General features: G+C 53.4%; 1 protein-coding gene across 6 annotated transcripts in view; it reads right to left on the reverse strand.

The window, feature by feature from the left end:
- The window catches only part of SAMD4A (sterile alpha motif domain containing 4A), a 106,838-nt gene that overhangs the window by 7,456 nt on the left and 80,806 nt on the right, over nt 1-18,576 (reverse strand). For 4 of the 6 annotated variants that reach the window (XR_012776036.1, XM_075503912.1, XM_075503911.1 and 1 more), the window contains exons 4-8: nt 13,437-13,700; nt 7,357-7,466; nt 6,623-6,709; nt 3,604-3,898; nt 2,070-2,155 (exon numbers count right to left, since the gene is read on the reverse strand). Coding sequence is in view for 5 of the 6 variants with exons in the window: in XM_075503912.1 (XP_075360027.1) it covers nt 2,070-2,155; nt 3,604-3,898; nt 6,623-6,709; nt 7,357-7,466; nt 13,437-13,700 (842 nt within the window). In the remaining variant the exon portion in view is untranslated. The remainder of the gene's footprint in view (nt 1-2,069; nt 2,156-3,603; nt 3,899-6,622; nt 6,710-7,356; nt 7,467-13,436; nt 13,701-18,576) is intronic. The other 2 variants (XM_075503914.1, XM_075503913.1) reach the window with 1 other exon arrangement.

Here is an 18,576-nt window from a genome sequence, read left to right on the forward strand (position 1 = left end):
CGGTCTCTCTTGAGGATTTACTCATCTCAGGTCGAGAAAATGCTCCGGCAGCGTCCCCTGCGCCCCAGAGCGAAGGCCTGGCTCTGCCCCCACGGCTGCCAACCCCCCTTGGACAGAGCAGGGCTTCCCCAAAGCTTCCCCGCTCCCCCTCCCAGCGCCCGGCTCCCCGCTTGCTGCGGGGTGGGAGGGCAGCTCCCCGCGGGCTCTGACGGCTGGTCCTGCCGGGTGGTGACACTCGTCACCTGGACGCGGCTCTAGAAAACGCCAGCGGGGTTGGAAAACGCCGCGATTTGGAAAGCAGAGCTGCTCCGTGGCATCCCGCATCCTATCCTCCTTCTCGGGGCTGGGCAGAGCTCCGCTCTGTTCCTGGCACCCACAGCCTCTGGGGTGAGCCCCGTCACCCGCCCGGGCTCCCTGCGAAGGTCACCCACGCGGGGGACACGTCTCCTCCCGAAACGCCCCAGACCTCCAGGCAGGCAGCGTGGGTTACGGGGACATCCACGTGCCCACCGCTGCTAACTTTAGACAGCCAACGCCTCCGCGCCGGCAGCGGAGAGGAGCGGAGGTCTCCGGAGGACAATTTGGAGGCTAATTAGCGCCTGACTTGACGGCTCCAAACCACCCTCCGGAGGAGACGCTCTCTCCCGGTGCTGATTACGCCGGAGCCGAGGCAGACGGTGGCCCTGGGACTCGGGCTGGCACCGGTGGGGTGACGCCGCGTCACCACGTCCGTCCCGGGCGCTCCTGGAAAACGAGCCCCTCTGCAGCTCTCTGTCTTCCTGGCTTTGCTCTCCAGCCCTGGGCATCTGCTCCCACCATCCTCGCTCCTCTCTTCACGCCTCTGCTCCCCCCGGGATGCCCTGCTCGGCCGTGCAGAAAGGCCAGGCACCATTTCCAGGCTCCGATGCCGAGAGGGGAGCAAGTGGGAGCGGACACGCTCTCCCCTCCAGCCCCTACAGCTATTTTCCACTGCCCGTGTCTGTGTAAAGCACCGAGACGACGACACCCACGGCTCTAAACCTGTCTTGCAGCAAACCCAAGCAGTGGGTGCCACCACCCCGTATTTCACGGGGCCAAATGCCGGCTGACACCACAGGCGCTGCCAGCAAAATGCACTGTAATCCCCCCCGTGACCGAGAGACGCGTCCGGGAGCACAGTTCAAAAAATACGTTGAAGCACTTGCATTTTGCCCAGTATTCGACTATTTCATCCGGATTCAAGAGCCCCCGTGCTTGGCCCTGCAGAGATGCGTGGACCAAACCTTTGCACAAGCGTGGCTCGGGCAGCGGCTTCAGCTGCAAGGCCAGGGGCTGCGAGCCGCCTCTCTCCTCTTCCACGCGGTGTGCAGCCCATTTTGGGGTTTGCAGCCACCAGCCCTCTCCACAGGAGATTCTTCTGTGCTTTGACAGCGTATTTTTTTATAAACAAATAACTGAGAAACGTTTAGAGCCTGCAGCTCCTGTGAGAGGCTGTGCAATCTCCCCCCCCGACCCCTGCCATATGGGCAGGCGATGCGAAGCAGCTTGTTCTTCCAGGTGCAGCCGGCGCGGGTACGAAACACTGCCGGACGCCGGGAATGCCAGCCATCCCTCCCTGCCACCGGGCAGGAGCATGCCGGAGCCCCGCGGCACAGCCTCGGCCATCCCAAGCCATCACCTGGCACAGGCAGATCCGTTGGGAGCAGAAACAGATGCCCCGGTTGCAAAACCCCAAGCCCACATGCTGTGAAACAGGAGGCAGCCAAGGGATCGCCGGGTCCGTCTGCACGTTCATCCTGGGATTTTTTTTATTTTCACCCAGCTGCTGATCAGACTGTCATGAGCTGGATGAATTTCCCAGCTCCAGGTCTTGGCAATTAAGTGAACGTGGGTGGTGGTGGGGGGGGAGCAACATTTCCATGCACCACGTTGGAGCTACCGCCCGCTCCAGCCCTGTTCTGTCAGAATTACTATTAATACCCCCACAAAAATATTTGTGTTAGAAACCAAAAGGTTTACATAAACAGACACTTTGGAAACAGTTTCTAAGTGATGAGAACAACAGTTTTAGATGATGCGTCACGACTCACCTCGTGGATTAGACATTTGTCTATGAGCTGTAAATAGGAACTTATATTCTCTTCGTCGGGTCGGGAAACTAAAAGTTGCGTGCATACTGCAAAAAAAAAGAGAAAGGAGAAGAGAAATGGGCATGGGGACACCGAGCTGGGGTCCAGGGGGGTCCAACGAACGCCTCGGACGTGCCGTTTCCCCTGTCCCACGGGTGAGTCTTCTCATCAGCGAGAAAAAACACCCTTCCCCAATTCCTGCTGTGCTGTCCTATATTTAAGGCCGGATTTTGTTCTCTGTTACGTTGGTGTAAATCCAGAGTGACACCATTGGAGTCACCAAAATTAGACCTGAGCAAATCAGGGGCACAGGATTATTCCCTGTTCCCGTGCAAGAGCCGGCGCCGGGAGAGCTCCTGCTCCTATGGCCAAAACCTGCCCCCGCTGCAAACGGATTCCCACCTTTCCCGATGGGTTTTAACCTCTTTTGGAATTAATGCCATAAAAGTAAGTGGAAAAGAGTTCACAGAGAAATGAGCCTCTCCTGTCACAACCCCTGGGCAGGGATGCCTCGCGGTCCTGGAGGACGCTTTGTCCTGACAAGGCTTGTGCCATGCGTCCAGCTTCGTGCGTGACGGAGGCGTTTGTCACGGGCTGAATTCATCGGCGGGTTTAAAACGGGGCCAGAAACCCACGTTTGTCTGCGCATGCAGTCAATTAGCTGGTGAGAAATTCTGCACCAAGTTTTTAATCTCCTCTGATTTTTGCAAAAAAGGTCTGAAATAGGGACAGGGCTGATGTTTCTTCGTGGCAGCCCAATGAATTTCTTTCTCTTCCCGGTCTCCTGCGTGAGCCTGCGGACGAGATTCCCCTTCCCTCTTGCCCAGGGAGATCTCCCTCCGCGCAGCCAGCACCGACACCTCAGGTGCCACCGACGGGGGCTAGGACACGTCCAACCTCACACAAATTTGCTCCAAGAGCCCTGTATATGGCACAGGAGCTCGGTCCCTACCTCACGTCGCTCCCGCGCACCTCCCAGCGTGTGAATCCTGATGCAAAGCCGTGCGCCCCGCACCAGGCACGGAACGGCACCTGAGTTATTTCGGGTGTCCCGCATCTAACCCGGGGCTTGGACTCAGCCGTTTTGCACTCAAGACGGCACACGGCCAGCCCGTGCACCACTGCTGCCCCACCACAAGCAGAGCAAGTCCGAGGGATGCTGCTGAAAACACCTCCGGACCGGCGGGATGCCCCCAGGGCTCTGAATGGGAAGGCAGAGGATGCTATCCGCCCCGACCCGCGGGAAGGAGAGGATGCTATCCACTTCTGACCTGGGGCAGGCAGCCCGTCCCGCCGCTACCGTTCCCCAAAATCACTGCCCACCTCCCCACCCACGCTCTTACCTCTTACCACAGCACGACGGGGCCTCAAAAAATCCTCACCCCTAGGACCGCGGCTTGCAGGAGCTCGGGGAAAGGCCGGCGCCGCCGCACGCACCCCGCCCCGCGGCAGCTCTCCCTAGCGAGGATGGCAATCACAAGCGACAGCCGCTCACCTTTCCCCATCACTCTGGTGAACTGTCCGGGCAGGTCGCCTTCGGGCAAAGGGGCCCCCCCCGACTCGCCCTCGCATCCCGGCAAATGGTGCTGCTGCATGCCCCCCGCGGCAGAGTCCTTGCAGTCAGAGCCTTGGCCGTCCGAGCCGAGCAGGGAGGAGGGGTGATGCGAGTCCGCGTCCCGGCTGTGCTCCTCCGTGCTGGAGTTTTGGGAAGAGTAGGCTTTGATGGGGGTGAGGATCATTTGGTGTAGTTCCTGCAGCGGGACACGCAAGTTGCCACCTTCCAGGATGTCCTGCGGATTCAAGTGGAGAGAAGAGGGCTTTGTCTCTGCGGGACATCAGCTGCGAACCAGAACCCTACCGTTACCCCCCAGAAAATGCCCAGCAAAGCTGACGGCCCCGTTCCTGCTCCGGGACCCCGCTGCAGCCCATATTCAACAGCCGTGTTCCATCCACCGAGACTTCTGCTTAGAACAGGAGCGTGGAGTGGCTGCAGGGACGGGGCCTGATTATCCTTGGATGTGTTCAGACCTGAATCCCCGGAGATAAACGTGCCCCGTCAACCACTGGGACCCAAACCCAGCAACGATCCAGCTTCAGCATTTCCAAATTTCCACCAGGAAGATGCAAACCCCATGAGAGCGACTCATCCTGTGAGATTTCAATGCCCAGACCGGCAGGTATCTTGTTCCTTCCCCAGCAATCCCACAATCGTGACATTTCAGGCCCTATTTAATTTCAATTATATTTTTTAACGTGGGCTTGTATCCAGTTTCCAGCCCCGCCTTCAAGCTGAGCTCTCCGTAAGTGCTCTGCCCCAAAGAGCTTGCCATAGCATCCTCATGCCCTGGGAGCATCGCAGAGCCCAGGACCACGCTGGGACGCAGGAGCCCATCCTGCAGCAGCGAAGCGGGGACGTCCCCGTCCCAGGGATGGGGACAAACTGGGGGAGCGGATGCAGAGGCGAAAGGGAGAGTTTCAAGGAGAACAGGGTAGGTTGTGGTCAGACACGGAAGGGGAGACCACAAGGCTGCAGGTGGACTTATATCCCTATAGCAAAAATATTCAGCTTGGAGATCCTGGGGGAGGTCCACCTGGGAGGGAGAGGATTTGGGTACACCCCCAGCATTGCTCTCAGTTACGAGTGCGGATCATCCTTTCTACGGCCAGATCCTCCTCCCACATTGCAAAGCTGATGGGCAATAATTGCATTCTGTTTTTAATGTAGCCTGGACCACAAGAGCTCATCGCAGGCTCCTGCAGGGTCTGGCTCGTGGGACGACACTTGGAAAGAGGCAGCTTTTGGGGTGAGTCCTGGCTGCGCCTAGGGAAGAGACACAAAGCGGGCACACGGGCTGCGCGCGTGAGCCAGCCGAAGCCCTGAAATGGTTGTTCACCCTAAATTCTGCTGCATCCCCAGCTCGCTCTTGGGCGTCTTGGCTCCATTTCTCTCGAAGACCCGGCGGCAGTCTGCTGGGCGCTATTTTTTGGGGGAAAAAATCCTGCTCTGCTAACCGGCAGAGAGGGGTGGAGCAGCTCTTTCCAAGAAAGCAGCAATCTTTAGCAGCGAGACACTGCCCAAAAAAATCAAGTCCCACACATGCTCTTGTTTAGCAAAAAAAAAAAAAAAAAAAAAATTGGATGGGAAGCCTGGAAAACCAGAGACATCTCCTCCCAAGCAAAGCAGCTCACAGGCAGCTCTGAGCCCCAGCAAAGTGGGACACGGTCACGGCCCCACAGCCCAAACCCGCCCCACGAGGGTTCAAAAGCAGCCCCTGCCACTTATCTCCCCTCTTTTGCAGCGTGCGTGGCTGGTTGTGTCAGCCGAACCGGGCTCGCCCTCCCGCTCCACGCCCGTCGATCAATACCACATTTCAAAACCCAGGCGGAGAAGCGGGGGAAGAGGCTGTGCAATCGCCTGGAAAACACATCGCCGCAGCAAGCTCAATCCAGCGGGCTGTCTCTTGGATTTAATAGTTATTATTAATATACGGAGGTAAATATGGCTTTATTAGCTCCTGCCATACTCCGAGTACAATCCCATATTATAAATAAATAGTGAAGCAGTGAGCTAACGAAAACACCAATAAATAGCAACGCACCACATAAGTATTTAAAAGCCCCTAGTGGGAGGCTCTGCAAGTTGCTGTTTGAAGACGGTGCAATTAAATATAATATAATATTGCGATAATAAATAGAAGTTGGGTGAGCTGCTCCCAGCCCGTCTGCGGTGCTGGTGCTTCTCTGACAGCCATTTATGCAGAGTTTAAGCTTTTGTTGAAGGGACAAAGAAGTTTCTATTTGCTCTCCTTGGAAATTCGAGCTGTTGTTCAGGCACTGAGGTGGGTGTCTGGCTTTTTATCTGGGGACAGATTGCCCATGTGATGCTCCAGAAAAGCGCAGAGGCCCTTGACCTGACAGACACCGGGAAATCCCATCTCTTTTTGGGGATGGAGAGGTAGGGGCAGGGCTCGGGGGTCTCTGCGAAGACCGCTGTGCATGGAGGGGTCTCTTGAGAGGGACAGCGGCACCGAGACGGGAGAGTTAACCGAGTGGCCGAGGGCTAACCAGGGGTTAAAGGCTCTGCCCAGCTGGTTCTCCAGCGGGAGAGAGGACCACGGCGGCTGGTGTGGCTAGAGCTGGTCCTGCACCACGGTTCAGCGGAGGAGCAACCAGCTTCCCATCAGTGTCGCTGGGACGGTGCCTCCACCACCTCCACGCCGTGCTTCCGAGCACCCCGGAGCTGGGCAGGGCTCGTACCAGTGCCGCAGGGTATATCCACCCCAGCTGCCTGAGTGCCGGAGGTGGATTAGGACCCACTCTGCAAAATACAGCCCCAAATAAAATCCGCGTCTGGCACAGAAGCGTTTGAGACAGCGTTCAGATGTGGCGAAGCCAGCAACAGATTTCTCTGCAAAAGATCCCGACAACATGCGTAACCGAAGAGTTCTTCACCTCAGAATTAATTCCTGGCTTCTTGAAAAAGCAGAAATACAAAAGTGGTTGCGATTACTTACCCTTTCTAAAGATTTGAGCAGGTTTTGTCTTTCTTTTAGCTTTTGGATACTGATGACTATTTTGTGTCTTGCGCCTTTGGTAACGTTCTGCAAAAAACAGCACAAAACCCAGTGTTAGTATTTCCACAGGACAGCCGGGTCAGCCAAAATCCTTCCTCCCCTGAACGAAAAGGGCTGCTATAAATTAATCAAATTTCTGAGCGCAGGGATTAACGGGGGACATCATAGAAAATCACTTAGAGACTTGCTGAAGACAGAGATTTCCAGCTAGTCTGTCCCTCCCCGGTACATCTCAGACAGTGAAAGCAAAGGTGCTGACCATCCCGAGGATAACGCAGAGGTAAATCTGAAAGCGGGGACATTTTCAAAGGTCAACGAGGCAATTGGCCACCAAAGCCCCACTGACTTTAAAGGAGTTGGGTACTGCAGACTGTGCCCCTGAAACTCCTAAACTTAATCCCAACCAGACAAAAACCCAAGCGCAGCTCCCAGTGATGGGACTTCCATGCTGGGACTCCAGTAAGAAAGCTGGGACAAGGACTTTTTCAGGTACAGTGTGGTTTTTTTCACTCCCCAAGACCCAACTTTCCCATCTCTGCTTGCTTTCCAACCACCTGCGGGCAAAACACCTTCCACGTGAAGACACAAAAAAGAGGCATTGGAGGTGTCTCATCTACCGACTGCACAAGAGTCGGGACCGCGGCTGATCCCTTTACGACCGACGTGGGACGTACTTGTGCCTCGAGCTGGCATTCGGTGAGGGCCATCATCTCCTCGTACGTCATCTGCGAGAAGAGGGCGGCGTACTTGTGCAGCCGGAGGCTCTTCAGCCAGGCTGGGACATCTGCGGCACAAAGGTAAGGAGATGAGAGCTCCCGTTGAGCTCATGACACAGCTTAACCACGCGTGATAGCATCAACAGCAACACAAGGAGCTGATTAGGTGCCATCCACCATCCCACCAGTGTTTCAGACACCTTACTGAACTTCACGGACCTTCTGGAGGACGTAGTGCTATGGATAAGGACGGTAGGAGGAACCAGCCCCTGGATGAGGACATAGTGCTATGGATATGGATGGTAGGAGGAGCCAGCCCCCGGATGAGGACACATCCTCAGAGGTTGGGTTTCTGTGGCTGAGCTGCCGGGAATTAGCCCACAGGGAGCCGGCGTTGCACCACTGTACGGGCAAGCTCCTCAGAATCACAGAATCATATAGGTTGGAAAAGACCTTTAAGATCATCAAGTCCAACCGTAAACCTGACACTACCAAGCCCACCACTACACCATGTCCCTAAGCACCTCAGCCAAACGGCTTTTAAATACCTCCAGGGATGGGGACTCAACCCCTTCCCTGGGCAGCCTGTTCCAACGCTTGACAACCCTTTCAGTGAAGGAAAATTTCCTAATATCCAGTCTAAACCTCCCCTGGCGCAACTTGAGGCCATTGCCTCTCATCCTGTCACTTGTTACCTGGGAGAAGAGACCGACCCCACCTCTCTACAACCTCCTCGCTGCCCTTCTCCCAGGAGCGTGGGAACCGCTGACGCTAACAGTGTGGTCGAGCTTAGGATGAGCAAGTGGCTGTTTTGCAGATGGCAGACACTGATTTATGGTGTGAAGGAAGATGGTATGTGCTGAAAATTTAAATGGCCGCTTAAAGAGAAATAAAGAGATTTTTTTTTTGAGCATGGAAAAATGACGTGCCATTGAAGATGGTCCCAAAACCCATTTCAGAAGGGTGACCTGGACCTCAAAATGCACCGACTGAAATGACTTCTTCCTTCCCAGTCATTATCTGCAGCGTAGCACCTCTGTGCCTGGCTGGATGCGTACCCAAAAATACTTTTATCCTCCTGACGTCAACGTGGTTTCATAAGGAAGGATGTGGGAGGGGGATCCTTCCTCTGCAACGTGCAAAACCCCACCAAAGCCCCCATGATAGGGTGTCCTCCATGGAAAGGGCAATGGGATACAAGCCTCCCCCGCTCCAGCCTGCTCAGCAGCTACTCGGGGTTTCACAGGTTTGGGGGGGCCCGTGGTGACACCCCACAAGGGAGGGGGGGCCCTGCAGCTATCTGTGCTGCAGCACTCCACCGTGCCCGTGATGATGCTTTTGCTTTGCATCCTAAAGGCTTCGAACGCTGTGCCGAATCGGGACCTGCTTTATTTAGCACCTACAACCCGACAATAGCTCTGCCTTAGCCTACCGAGCTCACGTGCTCCGCTCCCAGCAATACCCGTGTCCATTAGTCCTTGTCCCCGTCCCCACCACTGAGACACCCGGGATCCCCGTCTCAAGCTGCGCCGGGTGCAGTAACAGTGAAAAACGAATGTTTCAGCCCCAAACAGCACGAAACCCCACACCTTGAATGGAGAGAGCAGGTGGAGGCTCAGGAAATGTCTCTTTTGGGGCTAAATACAAATTAACGGCAACATCTCCCCTCTCTTTGATAATTCTGGAGTCGATGTAAGGGGTATGCGTCGAGCGGGTGGTAGACCCCAGGTCCCATGGCAGGCAGGGGCTGGCGGCGCAGGAGAGCCCGAGGGGAAGGAGCGATGGTCGGTGGTGAGGCTGTGTCGATGGAGTTCCTCTGCCCAACGTGCCCACCAAGGCAGGAGGAGGAATGGGGGCTTGCAACGTTTTTGGGAGGGATTTCTACATACTACGTGCTTCTGCTGCCAGGCTGGGGCTGCTCGGGTGCTGGTGCTCTGCTCACCATCCCTGAGGCCAGCATGAAGACAACCTTCACGGCCACGTCCAATAACCTTCATTAACGTAACCAACCCCAAAGGTTTTCTAGGCTGATCTGACTGCGAAGCGCGAGGCCAGACTCGCTTTGGAAAGGGACGAGACAATGTGAGGAGGACAGTCCCACTGCTGGGACGTCCCGCAGTATGGGTGGTCCCCAGAAAGCCCCACACTGCTGAGTGCCAGATGCAAGTCAAGGATCGTCACAGACCTCTTGCCGAACCGACAGCTCGTCGCTGGAGGGGACAGGGCAAGGTGGACCGTTGGTTTGGTCCCCTAAGGCATTTCTTCCAGCTGCCAGAAGTCTCCTGCTGCCCACTGCCCAGGCTGATGCCAAACCCCACTCTCATCCAAGCAGAGGATGCAAACGGCCCCAAAACGCTGCGTTTTGCTCATGCTCTCTGTCCTCTGACACACATCAGGATTTGCGTTTCAATGAAATTCCTCAAACGCTGCACAGGAGATCGACCCCACACCAAACATGGGGGCAAAGCAGTTACTGAGCACGGATGGGCTCAACTTTGCCGTTTTCCAAAAGTCCCGACATTCAACAGTCCTAAAACCGGCTACTGGAGGCCGCTTAGACCCATCTTCTGTTTAAAAAAATTAAAAGCTATTAGCAGAAAGCCCTCTGTTTCCAGCATGGGACAGGCAGGCTCGAATCTCAACTTTATTTTAACACAAAACCACGCCATTTTAGCGATGACACATTAAAAGTCTACCTGATCCCGTGTCCTCTGGGGACATCTGCCTTTGGTGCACGTCCGTGCCAATGGCAAAGCCCACGGGGATACTTTCGGAAGAGGGATGTAACTTCATGTAGACATTAAACCCTGCGGAAAACCCACCTCCGACCTTTGCAGAGGGTCAGAGCGCAGAAGCAGCTCTTCTTTCCCTTTGCATCAGCCTCCTTGAACCACCCCCTAATTTTGGGGAGCTACGACGGTCCCAGAGCCCCCTTGCCAGCAGGGATCCCGGGAGCGGGCTGGGGAGAAGGAACCACCCCAGCAGACGGAGGGACGGTGGTGGGGCTTTCCCCCTTCCCACGGGGAAGAAGCAACCAGGAGGTGCAAGGTCATCTAAGGCGATTTCATGGTCCTTGGAAAGTCAAACTTCCGAACGCTCCCCACGGAGCAGCGAGCCGCCCGCCCACGGAGCGACTCCTTAATCACCGATTAGCAGGAGCTAATTGCTAAGTCATGGCACGGCTGTCAGAAACGCTGCGTCTGATGGGAGCAGCAAACCGAGGACTTTCATGCTGCTCACATACGTCGTCCCCTATATGCATTAAACGCCGCAGTTTGGCCGGCACACGTCTATCTGGGTGCTGGCATGGAAATTTAGAAGAAATTTAGAAGGAAAACAATTCGCCCTGCCGTATATATATAGGCCGATGGATACACAGGACATCTTCAGAAGTGCCCACCACGCTAAGCCATGGACGTACTCGCAGCAGAAACCCCCGGCTCTACCCAAACCCTCCTCCCGGTGTGCCCCAAGCTGTGCCCCGGGAAGGGCCGGACGGACAGATGGATGGGCTCTGCAGGGAACAAAGCGTCCGTGTCTCCTCCTGGAGAAACCAGGGGCTGGGAAAAAGCCAAAGGGCACTTTTCGTTCAGCACAAAGATAGATGGAAAGGAGAGAAATAGGTGACATTAGGGGAGATGAACTGCTAAGCCACATTGGATGGGGGTCTGTCGTGGGTCTGGCTTCCCCCCTACCTTCCCGGATGCCGTGGAGGGCGTTAAAGAAGCAGCAAGCTGACCGGAGGTGCGGGTGACACCAAGCCACAAGAGCCTGCAGGCGCTCGGGGAGACGTGGCTGCAATTCAGAGAAGGGACTTGGCAAACCGAGCAACCGGTCTGGATGAAATAAGATGCAACCCAATAAAAATGCACAAAGTTGCGCGTTTCTGTAGGAACAAGAAACGGCATGAACCGAGGGCAGGGAACAGGCAGTACTTTTTTTTGCAGGAAAGCTGTGGGGATACGACGGGTCATACGCAGCCCGCGGTGTGTGTTATTTGAGGACGATGAGCTATACAGCCACAGGAACGCTGTCTGTACGGCAAGCAAGTCCCTGCTCTGCTCCCGAGTCCAGTTTTGGGCAACGTACCTTCAATAAAAGACAGACTTTCTGGAAAAAACCTGGTGGAAAGAAGCAAGAACAACCCCACGTTTAGAAAACACCATCTGGGAAGAAACTGGATTGGTTCAGTCTGAAGAACATCCAGCGGAGGGGGGAGGACACGACAGTCGTGGATACCAGAGGCTGTAGACATCTGTTTCGCACGTCCCCGGACAGCGGGACAAAAGCAAACGGGCTGACTCAGCAACGGGGGGAATCAGGTTTAGATGTTTGCAAACCTTCCGCCCGAGAAGGAGGATGCCTGGGAAGGGCCGGCCCGAGGACGGGCAGCTATCTGCCCCGGGGGGCTGCCTGCAGCAGCAACGGGCTGCCTTAAAGGTGGAGTTTATTTAATTCACTATTGCTCGTGGACAGCCTGGGCAATAGCGCCTTTGGGTTTTGCAGATTTGGCCGTACAGATCGATTGCATTGCACTGGAAAGTTTCTACCCGTGCAGGTCCCGGAGCTGCGGCTGCGGATCGCAGGGAGCCAAGCTCCCCGTGGCCTCCTCCCCACTCCCATCAGCAGAAACCTGGATAAACGTCATGTTAAACAGACCCCTCTGCACCACCAGCTCCCAAAAAGGGTCTCCTCGATCTGACAGACCGCAGGATCCGGCCCCAGGCACGGAAAGCCTTGGGGAGCCTTCACGCTGATGCCAGCTTAGCCTTCAGCATGCTCACGGTGATCCCTCCGAGCCCGCCCGCCCGCCGTCCGCCGCGGGGCCACGCAGGCAGCGAGAGCCGCAGGTACGCCGAGCCTGCGGCACGGCCGGAGACGAAACGCTCCCCGGCTGCGCTACCTGATTAGGTGTTCGTTAGCAAGCGGAGCCACGGAGAAGCAAAGCCCGGCTCTGCGAGGCCGTCACGCTGAGAGAACCCTCCCGGCACATCTACAGCCCGTCGCCCCAGAGCAACGCTACGGTGCAAAGGCCAGCAGGGAGAGGGCTGAGCCCCGAGCATCCATCTCACGGGGGAACCGCGAGGGGGTTTTTTTTTTCATGCATTTATTTCATGCACATCGAAGTCACACGGTGCCAATTCAAACACAACCCGACGTCACGGAGATTTATACCTATCTAGATTTGCCTGTAATTAGAATCAAATCAGACCTTGTGAATATTTAAAATACACGATTGTTTCCTTATTCTGTTACATCATCGGTCTTTACACAACAGAGTTGCTTCGCATTAATGAAAACTGCGGTTGTTTAAATCAGTCTCTGAGAGCTGCGGGTTCATTTTCAGTCATTTTGTCTGTTCACCGGAATATACAGTCTATGTGTTTGCCCGGTTTTTATCTATTTATTCCTCTACAGCCTGAAGTTTGCTCGCCATCTTTGACTGCAGCAATAGGGTTTCATTTCTGCCTTGTTTACCAACAAGATCTCGTATATTTATTGCTAAGAGTCTCTGTGAAATGAAGGTGTAATGGGAAAAAACAACTGAAATACACAGGATAAATTCACTGCAAACAAGTATCCTAAGCCAAAACTTCCCCAAATACTTGGTGGGTACCGAACGCTGCAATGGTAGATCACAGGTGGCTTGCTAAACCTATGCTAAGCTATTTTTCACCATGATTAAAAAAAAAAAAGAAAGAGAAAAGAGCTCCACTCGCAGCCAAAAGCCACAGGCTATGGAAAAAATCCAGCTTTTTGGAAAGCTGGCAGCTTGCAGGATTTTGGGGCAAAACCAGCCCACCGGCACCCAACTTTAAGACGTCAGATCAGAACCAGCCGCTGCTTAAAAGAAAACCTAACTTATTGCCCTAAACCTAAATTCCTAAGCCGGGAAGAAACGCTGAAAGGCCTCGTTTGGTTACGAGGACCCTCGCCCAAAACCGCCAACCGAGCCCCGCGCTGCCGGGAAAACGGCTTTTCCCCTCCTGCCTCTGGGTGCTGGGGTGGGGGGGGGAGGCATCTGGTTTTTCACTCACCTTTCATCCCACTCCCTTCCTCCTGGAATGTGTTACGAGCGGAAGGCTGATCTTCTAAATGTTCACTCCCACCACTTCCCGAAGAGGCTACACTGCTTTGTGGAGACAGGGGGGCATGATCAGAAGGGATGCACTGGGGTCCTCTAGCTCGTAAGTCCTCATGAGACATCCATCCATGTCCTAGAGGTTGGTTTGGCACATTCATGGGTGGGGTAAGGGACACAGAGCGTTTCAAAGGGCTGTGGTGTGTCTGGCCTGAGAGAACTGAAAAAAAATAAAATCAAAGAGGTTATTCCCCCCTCGCGGCCCGGGATGCAGCAGAGTCCCCCGCAAAAAAACTCAATGAAATCATAAAATGTGTGGTGGTCGGCCACGGTGCCTCGCGGATGGCTTCGCGGTGCCCGCGGCTACCTGAACCCTACCCTGAGCGCTCGGCTTTGCCTCCCAGGAAGCAAAGGGGACGGCAGTACCTGCAAGGAGATGGGGTTACACGAGCTACATCAGGTTGCTTAAGGGAAGGTGTTGCGTGGATTGCATCTCTAGGGGGGAAAAAAACCCAAAAAAATAAAAAAATCGGGCAGCTCTGGAGGTTTTCCCCGTGCGGAGTCACGTACCGAGAGCAAACCTGAGCACGGGACCGCCCTGGGTGCTTGGCTGCTGCCTCTCATCAACCCTGGACCCGGGCGGTCGTCTCCCTTGCAGGGAAGGCACCGCTGCTATTGCAGGTGTAATGGGAATTTTCAAGCGACTACACTGAGGCCATGAAACTCGCCCCGCTAAAATCATCCGGACCCCGTATCTTTCTGGGAAAGGCATAAAAATCCCCAGGATGGGATGTCCTCACACGGACCCAGGGGAAGCTTCTCTGTCTCGCCCTTTGGGTTAGGACTTGGCTTATGCCCCGAAGCACGAGCATTTCCACATCTGCCTAACGTCATCGCAGAGGTACCTATTATCCATATATACCTCTAAGCCTTTTTGAGCCTTACCAAGATGGTGCGCTTCGCTGAGCCATCGTCAGCAATGAGAGCGTCCCAGCTCAGGCGCCCATCGGGCGCGCGTCCGAGAACGTGCCTTTTAACCCTCCACAAAAGCAAACACCCAAAGCAACAGTGAAAATACGCTCATGACGAAGAGGTGAGGCTGAATCCCCCCCCCAAAATGATCTTTGGAAAGCTTTGGGTTTGTTTTTCTTTCCCAGTTGTATATGGGTTTGTGTTTCCTGGCTGAAAATTTTGATACCACCGAGTTCAATTTGCTTTTATCAAATAACTTTAACACCGCTAGGAAAAGAGCGATGCACCAACTCCTGTGATGTGGAGTTATTTCTCGAGAAAGGATTGACAATGGGTAGGCATTTACTTGCCTTTCAGTTAAGTAGAGAAATATGCCTTCTGTAGGCTAAAGTATTAAAAAAACCCAAATCATAGGTTTTCTGACACTTTTTTGTAGAAGTGTTGCAACTTGAATAGATTTTTAAATACAATTTTTACTGAATGGTCTCCATTTTTCACTGCTCTTCTTCCATACCGTCTCATTCATTTTTAGTTATCGCCTTAAAGGTTTAGGTATCTTTTTCTTGGGTCTGTTGGTTAGTAAGGGTAATACATGGTATTTAGAGGAAAAGTTGGATATGGACAAACTATCTCCATTTCCTGTAATGAAAAATATATGAAAAGATTGCTCTGTTGGCTTAACAAAACTCAAATTCCATCATTCACAAAGTCACTAAACTGCCAGTTAAACCATAAACGCAATTAATGTATTTTAATGTAGGGATTTAGGATGTAAACCACTTGTTTAATGTCTTATTGCAGTTACTCTCAAGGAAATTAGTTGAACTTCATGGGGGCTATTCCCTGATAACCGAGACCAAAAAAATCACCGGATTTAGCCATGGCTCAGCCGAGCTGTGTCTCATCGCCCGCCGGGATAACCAGGACAAGCTTTGGATCCAGCCCTATGGGAAAGTCCTTTCTGGTTTGCATCAACCCCAAGCCAACGCTGCTATTTTCAATGTGCCCCTGGGTACCGATGTGGGGTTCGCATCGTGATGGCGAACAAAACACCTGCACTGCTCTGTTAGCAAGGACTCATTTCTAGAGACAAGAGCAAGTTCTGCAGAAAGACCCTAATTTCTCAAAATTAGCGGCTGTAAGCTTCATTGCGGGGTAGATGAAATGCAAAGCAGATTTTCTGCTCCAGGGCAACTTGAGGGCAAAGGGGTTAAAATGACCTTCCAGCCCATATAAGACCAAAGCAAAAACTTTTCAATTTTTCTTTCAAAATCGAGTTTCTTAAATCTGTACAAAATCCCGGGGAAATTAATCATTCTTGTTGCTTCTCCTCCTAAAGCTCCAACATGAAGCTCCCCTAACCCCCTTTTTCCACTGGTAGGAGTTCATCAAAACCACTCACAGCTCCTCCACGTGCTATTTCCAAATATAAACGAGTCTTGGTGGAAAACCCCCGGCCAGGTGTACCATGCTGTAAAAATTAAGCCAGGTTTAATTCCCAGCTAAAGCCTGGGGGAAAACCCACCATCAAAGCCATCTCTGCTGACCAGAAGTGGAATGAAAATGAGCAAGTAGCAGGGTTATAAAAGGAGGGGAGAGAAAAACACCAGAGCTCGTTCGCATTTATGAAGCACCTGTAAAAAGCAGCTGGTGCCACATGCAGCTGATGGATGAGGCCAAAAACCTGTGGATTTCTGCAACGTTTAAATTGTTCCTATTTCTGAAAGCTTTTTCTTCTACCAGCACATAACACTAACACCACGCTGCGCAGGCAAGCAAGGGGATGGCTTACGGTGAAGAATTTGTTCCCTTCCCGTTAAATAACTACAGAAACATCTTCCAGAAGTCTCCTGGCAGAAAAGGATGTCAATGAGAACCCGGGATTGTTTTCAGAGCAGTGTTACGTTTCCTAAAGTTGTGATGCATCCTGATGGGGAAATAGATTTAAGAAAGTCTTGGCCAAGCTATTTCAGCTCTTGGCTTTGCAATTGTACCCCCAAAAGCAGCACCGTAACGGGGCTCTGTAGACGTCACATCACCCTCCCAGGAGAAAAAAATATTTAGCATTAAAACAAAAAAAAAACTGGGGGGGGGGGAAATATGGGAAAAACCTGATAAATCGGTCGAAATGCATCCCCAGGGCTGAGCGTGGCAGCAGCAGTGCCCAGAGCCCCTTCGGTGCCTGCTGCCCCCCGCCGCGGTCGCATGGCCCGGGGATAGAAGCCACCCTGAATTTTTGGTAGGAAAAACTCTGGTTTAGGAGAGATTTGTGCCCTTTGAACGGAGGAGAAATGCAGGGGAATGGGCAAGGAGGACGGGAGCTAATTGCCCCCTTTTAGGAGGCGAAGGGCTGCCCTGTTAGTCCTCCCTCTTCCAGGGCGTACGTGGCAGCCGATACCCTGCAGCATTCAAGCCGTCCTCTCCCTACCAAAACCTTGCAAACAAGAGGAGGATATTTTTGGCTTAAATCCAGCCCAGATTCCTTCCTGAGCAGCAATACCCTTGCAAACTGCTGCTCTTCCATCTTAATTTTACGTCCCCTAATTAGAAGCCGGTGTCGGCTGGAGGAGAAATAATGAACTCCACAGGATGGCCAGGAACAATTAGAAATCATCCAGTGCAACACATAAAAATTAGTTCCACTTCTTTCCCTGAGATAACACAACGCTGGAGTCCAACAGACCGTGTTTTACTAAACCACAAGCATTTTTACTGAACTATGAGCCAATTCACGCAACTTCACGAGATGCGGTCGGGATAATTCCTCTGCAAAGGATGCTACAAACAGAAGAAGTCCCCAGCTCTTTGCAACCACCCCAGCTACCCTTGGTACCACACAGATTCTTTAAGAGCTTTTAGCACTGGCTTAACTTTAGGCTCCGCTTAAGCCTTTCTGCCCGCACCAGACACGGGTGAGCAACACGGTTTCCTGCAAACCCTCAGAGCGGTTTCCATCAGCACCCGGGCTTCGAAACCGCTGTGAACCCCGGGCTGGTACCTGCCTGCCGTGCACACATCTCTCCCTCGTTTCATTTGTAACCCTCAGGAAGGGGATTGATAAATGTGCGTATTTATTAACGCTGCTGCTTGTTGAAGCGGCGCTTTCTTGAAACAGAGGATGTAGCTCATGATTTTCGAAGTGTCAGTTCAGCGTAGCTCCTTCCCTGCTTTTTGACAATCCTGGGTGGTTTTTTGGATGATCCGAGGTGAACCCAGGGCTGCCGACAGCCGAGCTGGGACAAGTCACTTATTCAATCTCTTTCTAAAATAAATGGTCCCCGTGTGCTTTAACTTCAGCAGAAGAAATACCAAGTGTGAGTTTATAACCTTACACTCAAGCCTTTCTTTTGTTTAATCACAAAAATATCAAGCTTTAATTTAAAAAGGAAATGGAATATATTCTTCTAGAGTAAGATAAGGTTCCAGGCGGCGGCCCGAGGCACGCCTGCCTTTCTGAGTGCCGCGGCGGTGCGAGCCGGACGAACAAAGAGAGGAAACCACCGCTCCGAAGGGCAAGCCACGCTGGCACACGGATCCCCTACAACTTGTAAGCATGTCCCACTTCTGCTTTAGAAGTGTTTTCCTGCCAGCTGCAGGCTCATTTAGGTGGTGCAAGAGCCATCCGCTCCCCAGGGACCCACCGGTCACTCTGCAAAGGCACTGCCTGGTCCGGCTCCTTCCACCCCGGTACCCGACGGGATGGGGACCAGAGCAGATCAGGGTCCTCCCCACCATAAGCAGACTGGTATCGCCTCTTTGCTCCGCCACCGCGGCTCTGAACGGCCGTGGGGGTTGTACTCAGCCCACGCCAGCCCACGCTTCCTCGCAAGAAAGCTCCTCGTGGCCTCCAGATCGGGGTCAGCTGCAACCCGGCAGACGCTGCTAAATATAACGCCTTTGACATGAGCTTGTTTTGCATCCTAGGGCAAGACGTGATAAATAACCTGGAACCAACAGCGCTGGGTGTGAGGTGTTGCCGAAGCACTCTCAGGCTTCAAACCAAGCTCGCCTTAATACTCCCAGGGGAAAAAAAAAATTAAGAGGATGGAGGAGCGATGGCGACGACGCAACCACCCCGGTGTGCGGGGTTCCCCATTGCAGGAGGCGGATGCAGACCACGCTGC

This window comes from Mycteria americana, chromosome 5 (assembly GCF_035582795.1).
Source record: "Mycteria americana isolate JAX WOST 10 ecotype Jacksonville Zoo and Gardens chromosome 5, USCA_MyAme_1.0, whole genome shotgun sequence".
NCBI lineage: Eukaryota > Metazoa > Chordata > Aves > Ciconiiformes > Ciconiidae > Mycteria > Mycteria americana.